Genomic DNA, 7478 nt, shown 5'->3' with positions numbered 1-7478 from the left:
TTGTACGTTTAGATCTTCGATTCCTCACTTTTTTCCTTGGATCTCCATTTCCCCTCACTTTTCTTCTTCTTTGATTTTTTCCGCTTCAAATTACACTAGTCAATCAAACTCATCCTCTCCATAGAGGGTAAATGGGAAACTAACCTTATGTCATAAACTCAAACAAATACTAATAGCAACGATTAAACTGAAAGCATAATAAATGCCATCAAACCCATTGGTCATTATGTTATAGTGCCCATTTGTTATCAAGATTGATGCTTAACCTTGGATTGAAACATTGGCAACTTCTAAATACCTTAAACACATGATTAAGGTATCACCCATTCATCCACATAGGCTCATAGTTCATTCAGTGTTTCATTAAGTAGTTGAACCAAACCCTCATCCAATGATTTACAGACTAATTCCAATTGAGAGAACATGTGAATAATCATAAATATTCTTCCGGTCATATTTACATTTTTTGTAGGTGAAACAATTACCAAGAGGCAAACAACAGAAGCTACTCTAATCACCGAAGCAAGAATCTAGATGTACATAATTTACAATAAATTTACTTATCAAAGGAACCTTAATACTTGTAGAGATAGGCATAAATTTTACATTTAAAAAGTTTCCTATATATATTTATTGACAAAACATCCTAGAAAATTTAGAATGCCCCATAAGCATCTTGTAACATACCAAGTGGCAAACATGCACCCAATGTATGACACAAACAAACCAATTTACAAATTGTTGTAGGCAACTAATAATACTTCCTCGCCCTGCAAACAACAAGATGAACAAGCTATCATTAGATTAACAACTTTCCTAGACAGAATATGGTTGGCATTGCCTCATGCCCTATTGTGCCATTGTTAACACATCACAGTAGCACAATCAAAATCTATGCAATTTTTAGTAAGTTTGTTGAAGGCTATCTTATTTACAAAAATGACAGGGCACTAGTATAACAGCATCTATAAATATTGATTGATGGAAACAGTTAATAGAATCATAGAAAAGGGGTATATTCTATGTGTATATATTATATATATGCACACATACATATACAGAAAGAGGTCCAAATAAAACTTAAGATGTCCCTAAAAACCTAGAAGTCCAAAATCTATAGACGTCTCCAAAAACCTACTATTCCATGCACAATTACATAAAGAGGGAGATCATATCTTGGCTAATTAATCTGCCAACACATTTGGAGAATCTGCCTGAAGCCTTTCTTAAATTCAAAAAAGGAAAATTGATCTATTAATTTAACAAAAGAAAATGTACTGAATCATGGTAGACTCTTGTGTAACCTAAGTTTAAACACATGATATGATGATAATGCACCAAAACATCTCAAACTAAGGGTTCTAACAGGAGCACACAAACAAACACATGATAAGAAGCATTTGAGAGTTTTGCTTGTTATCTATCAGTAGCCTCATCGTCCCCACTAGCATACTCCACCACTCCTTGAAATTCCCTCTCATTCGCATGTTCCTCCGTTGGTTCTTCTCCAACAACATTTGCATCCATGTCATCGTCGGCCATGAAGTCCTCCTCAGCCTCTTCCTCCTCATTTGTAACTTCCTCATTTGTAACTTCTTCTCGACGATGGGAAACTTTTTCATTCTCTACTTTTTGCTCATTCTCCTCTTTGGCAGATCCAACATTTCCAGCATTTCTTCGGTTGACCCATCTCTCGATCTCAGCTTCGACATTAGAAAGATGTCGATCTGTCATCTCCTTTTGGTACTTAGTAAGCTCTTCCCTTCGCCGGTTCTTCCACTCTAGAAACTCCTGTTAACCCAGTGAAAACAAGCATTATTCTGAAGTTTGAACTACAGGGATACTATTCCCAAAACAATCAAAACAATAAGAATGTTCCTGAAGTTTCCTGGCTCAAATTTTGAGTTGAGTATATGGTATTCCATTCAATCTTACATCATATGACACAAGTCAAAAACACTGTACTTAAAGCAATAAACTCAGCATCACTTTCTCTCCTTTGAGTAGTTAGGTTGCAAAGGTTCTTCTTGAAGTTTAGGATCATGGCTAAAACCTATACCGATCTCCTTGAAGTCTACGGTATTATATTAGCATTCTAATCTCAAGTTATATATTCTAATCTCCTTGAATTCGTGAAGGAGAAACTTCAAACGAGGAGAGGTAACATGCAAATCAGAGGAAAGTTTACTTACATAATAGCCTAGCAAAATATAGACCTACCTTCTGTTGATTTTCTAATGCTTTGTCAAATTCTTCAGTTGGTATTGCTGGTATATAATAGATATGAGGCTCTGCTTTTGTCCTGTAAAGGAAACGGCAATAGACACAATTAGGCTCAAATGGTAGTTCAGCTCTTCTATGTGAAGACAGCAACAGATAGAAGAGAATCTATCTGATCTATGCTTTGCCAAAACTTATCTTTGCTGCTTATGAAATCTGTGAATTTATGGGTGAAGCACTGGAGCCAAAAATATTAACCTGAAGATACACACGGAAACTAATTATGTGCCCTTGGTTTCCTTGAAACCTGCTTCACTGATTCAGAGAGACTAAGTAAATTTACATCATTAGTCATCTATTCCATCCCATATCTATTATGCTGTATTATAGAGAAATAGATGATGACTAAGCAAAATAAAGGGTGACAAAAGTTCTACAGCTATGTGTCACAGAATTCCAAACACGTTACAGCTTGTTTTATCTAACCTCAAAAATTTGTTTAATAAATTACAAGAATAGGAATAGAACCTTAAAATTTTGGAGAGCTTGTTATTATGTTCCGTCCATTGAATGAATAGCAGTTCAAGTTGTTTCTCCTCAGTCTTAGCAGCCAACCTGGCCCGCAGGGACTGAAACACAGAATCGAACAGATTTCTCATTAAACCCTTAGGAGTGCAAGGATAGCATAATAAAGGCAATTAGAAAGAATAATTACCAAATCTCTCCGACGTTTCTCCGCCATTTGCTCTCGTTCTTGTTGACGCAGTCTTTGGCTTTCTTCTTGAGCTCTTTGCTCTGCCTATGAAAAATAAAAACATGAATAGGGAAATGGATTAATACCATGCCTGCTAAATGCAACAAGTGATCACCTCCATTTGAACACTTCCCGCATTAGTAACCATAATCGTGTGAACACCAAATGGAACAGAATCAATTCAGTGCCAAGGCTAATCTTACGTATCCCAGAAGAACAAACCAATTCTACTAACCATGATAATAACTATTAACTGGCATTCAAATTCAAGTTTCAAATTATTCATAGCAATGCTACAAAAAGTTCACTCCAGATAAGAAAAGATTATCATGGGTCTTCACATCTGATCTTGAAAATGGTCATGTCCTAAAGACAACAAAACGTTTAGTGCTGATAATTGGGTAAAGTTATACAATATTATTGGCTTGTCTATGAAATCATTGATGGAAACATAAACCATACCTTAAATAGCTCACATGATAACAAGGAAATGTAAACAGAGTTGTTGTGTATCCTGTACAATCTAAATTCTAGCACAACCAAACTGACAGACATAGAGATTATAAGAACCTTGACTATAGGGGCATCTTCAAAACATGAAATAATAGAAGTTCCATGGATGAGAAGTGGGGAAATCAAGGACATCAAAGTGTGTGAGGAAACTTGTTCGCACATGCACACGCAATATTTATAGGATTGTGCTAAATCCGATTAGCTGGTGAAAAAATTTCCATCATTCTACCTCCAGATAACCTCAACCTTTCTAAGGTCACAAACTGTGTTATGCACATATTAAATTAAATTGAGTCCCTTACAAATCAAAAGACACTAAAAAAGCATACCCTCTTCAACATATCAGAATAAATTGAATGAAGCCCTTGCAAATAATCCAACGAGACTAAAAAAGCATACCCTCTTCCACATGATTTTTTATCACTTAAATTAAATTAAACCCCTTGCAAATAATCCAAAGAGACTACAGCAGCATACCCTCTTCAACATCTCAGATCGCCGGGTAAAAGCATCTGATGATGAGCGTTGCACATCCTCAGCTGCAAATCTCTGCCATATATTAAAAAAATGGTCAAATCCTAGGGTTACGGAAATCTTCATCCTAGAAATGAAACCATGATGTCATGGACACATACAAACATCAGACACTCAAACATGGTAGGAATCTGTACACGTTCAACTATTCCCAAATATTAGACCCAACTAGATGTACAAGGAAAAACCGTATGCAATAAAGACATCAATTCAGAACAGGCAATGCTATATGAAATAAGGGTTACCTGAAGAGTTCCTAATAGTGCACCAAACATCCTCCGATTGCGCTTAGCCAAGCTTGGATTTTCCTCCTTTGTTAATACTCTAGGGGCAGGCTCAACCAAGTTCATATCAGCTTCCTGAAATAACAGAATCAGGCAAGTTATTCAGAGTCTTAAAACATAAAACCTGTTCTTGCTGCTGTATGCCAAAATTAACTGATAGATGGATGACATTCACGGCCATTCTATTACAGAACATGCTTAATTATATTCAAATATTCAAAACACACAAACCAGCCAGTACAATTTTTTTTCCCTCTTCTGAAATAATGGAACAGAGAACACAAGCAGTCAATCTCTGAAATGCAAGAAATCCAACATCAAAAGCTAGGATATAGTGCTCACTAAGACTTATTACAGGCAATGCAACAACCAAGTAAAAAACACAGAAGAGAGGAAACCCCATTTTCAAAACATGTGCAACACATGAGCGTTTGTTATTCAAGAGGAAGTTCCAATCAACTAGTGAAACTATAATCCAGTAAAGTTCACGTAATTTAACGAGGATTCCATACCTTATTGCCTCTTCTGTTGTCTCTCCTAGCCAGAAAAGGAGCTCTTCTGCTACCATTTATTTCACCCTCTTCCATCTCAGTTTCTTTTCCTACGTGTTCATTCTCAGTGGGAACTTTCTCTGAAAGATTGTTGGGTTTCTCAGTGTCAGCTTTCTCAGGCGGATCATCATTTACCTGGATGAATACTAACCCATAAGGTCTTTAAACATTACGACATATCTCTATCATCTACTCATTGAATGCATACCTTCACAACAGCCGAGGAAATCCTCTTCTTTACTGGTGGGTGATCTTCAAAAGCAATTTCATCAGGCTGAATTTATGTTCAACGCAGAGTGCATACATAACAAGGTTTCATAAGAAATTCAGAGATAATAACGCCAAAAAACAGACTACCCAGTTCACAAAAAAAATGCTTACTGGAAGAAGAAAAATGCTTACCCGGCGCACCACACCTCGCTGCAGTCCTATTTGTCTTGTACCACCAGTGATTGCATTCTGTGAATTATTGCCAAATGAAGCATTTTTTCTCAATCCTCTTGGATCCCTCAACCTGGCAGAGATCTTACAAATACAATTACACCAGAATGTTAGAATCGAACAAAAAAATAGGAGGAAAAAGAAAGAAATTCATGAGAAAGTAACTTTCTGAAGAAAGTTCTAGGATGATACAGAGACAGAAGGCGGAAAAACAAGGACAAAGAAACTCAGGAAAAAACAAATCTCATCAAAAGCTTTATCCTATTCGCAAGATTCTTCTGAAATCTTACCTAGGGAAACATCAACCTTTCAGTGATCTCAGAAAGGCAAAACTCGAATCATACAAAAGCATAAGGAATGCAATGTCAAGAACCTAAAATAAAGAAAACTTGCCCTAAAGAAAGAAAATCGAAATCTTTGTTCTAATTGTGACACATTTGGGTATATAAATCCTAATCCTTACCCTAACAATTGCACTAGCTCATCCTGATCCCAAGAACTTAAAACAAAGAGAACAAAACTAATCAAAGACCATAAAGACTCCAAAATAATGACAACTCATACGAAACCTATATTATTAATTGTACAAATGTCTGTTATTAAGCCCTAGAACTAAAGCCCTAAGCCCTAAATTGCCAGCTACTACTATCACTCGCTCTAACCGCAAAAGAGCCAATTCCTAAATCCCTAAACCCTGAACAGTGCGAATCACGAGTTCGGCCACGCTTCTCTCGTGAGAGAAGGCATCGATTAAACACCTCAGATCGGGCGGAAAGAGAGAGAAGGAGGGGAGGGATGGAATCTAACCTCACGCTGGCGGCGGAAGAGCTCATCGATCTCGCGCTGGAGCTCTTCGGCACTCTTCTGCGTAGTGGTGGCTGTAGTAGCTGTAGCTGTAGCTGGGGCCACCGGCGGAGCTTCCATGGCGCGCACACAGAGCTGCACCTGCACCTGCAGCAGACCTTTTGATTTGACTCCTTTCTTTCTTTCTGAGTTATTTTTGTTCTGTTTTTTTAGGTTTCTTTTTTTACATATACTCCCCCTGAGGCTGGCGCCATAGTATGAACCATACGTGCCATTTTTTGTTCGCGAATGTTACAATCATTCGAGTATGTTAAACACCCTCGAAGTATGATAAATACCATACTTTTGTGTTTTCATTATTTATTGTAAGGTAAAACAAAATGTTAAGGTGTGAAAGTTAAGGTAAAAAAGTGTTTTAAAAAAAAAAACATAAGACTGTTTTGATAACATACTCATTCGTTTTCATTCGTATGAAAAAAGAATGTTTGCCCATGATTCGAGTATACTGTATATTACGTACTATGCTAGTGTCCCTTCCATAGATTGATCCATGCGTAATATTCGTGGTATTCTACATCCTCAATATTCTCTATATTCGAGAATATAAAACGGCCCCAAGAATATTATAAAACCATTCGTTTAGATGTATACATACATACATACATATATGATATATACATATATGTGTATACACACATATCACTCATATATGTATATACACAAATACATCAATAATTAATTAACTCACTAATATAATAATTAATTAGTTCACTAATACATTAATTGATACATTAATTAATTTACTAATACATATCTTAATTCATTCAAAAATATTAGTTATTAAGTTAATTAATTAATAATCAATTAATTAGGGCTTCTACTAAACTTAGGGTTTCAGTGAGAGCGTGAGTTGAGGACGTAGGGTTTCAGTGAGAACAGGATGTAGGATTAGAATAGAGCATGAGAGGGAGTTGAGGACGCGGGCTCAAAAGAAAGTACTACTGTCTAAATTAGGTTTATGACAGAAATTAGGGTTTTCAGCCGAAACCCTAATTTTCTAGCCGAGAACAAGATGCAGAGGGAAGCGAGGGTAGATAGGGAGTAGGGTGAGGCTTCCTCGCTCGCTGCTTGCTATTCGTTCACTCGCTCAAATGAAGAAAAACTGTTTTTTATTTTTTATTTAAAAAATTCAAAAAAAAAAAGAAAACGAATATATTTATATGTATTCGTATGGATTCGTGGGGTAGGCCACACGAATGTGAATATTTCAATCTATGGTCCCTTCTTTGAAAAACAATTTGTTATGTGGGTTTTGGCTTCACCCTGGTGGCCAGATGGGCCGGCCACACGAACTCTTCTCCATCTAAAGGAGACGCA

At 36.6% G+C, this 7478-nt stretch overlaps 1 protein-coding gene across 1 annotated transcript; it reads right to left on the bottom strand.

The window, feature by feature from the left end:
* Positions 1-1222: 1222 nt before the first annotated feature.
* LOC147850563 (protein-protein interaction regulator family protein) lies at positions 1223-6254 on the bottom strand. Its single transcript, XM_087336574.1, has 10 exons — positions 6105-6254; positions 5259-5381; positions 5065-5130; positions 4818-4991; positions 4267-4380; positions 3965-4036; positions 2936-3019; positions 2749-2849; positions 2221-2302; positions 1223-1791 (listed from the first exon to the last, which is right to left on the bottom strand). The coding sequence occupies exons 1-10, from the start codon at positions 6219-6221 to the stop codon at positions 1417-1419; spliced, it is 1308 nt and encodes a 435-aa protein (XP_087192700.1). The 5' UTR covers positions 6222-6254; the 3' UTR covers positions 1223-1416.
* Positions 6255-7478: the final 1224 nt, after the last annotated feature.

Source organism: Azolla caroliniana, unplaced genomic scaffold (assembly GCF_043228905.1).
Source record: "Azolla caroliniana isolate FFs.n. ecotype wild unplaced genomic scaffold, voAzoCaro1.0.p SCAF_21, whole genome shotgun sequence".
Classification (NCBI taxonomy): domain Eukaryota; kingdom Viridiplantae; phylum Streptophyta; class Polypodiopsida; order Salviniales; family Salviniaceae; genus Azolla; species Azolla caroliniana.
Note: the sequence above shows the minus strand (reverse complement) of the source record. Positions and strands in the feature narration are given on the sequence as shown.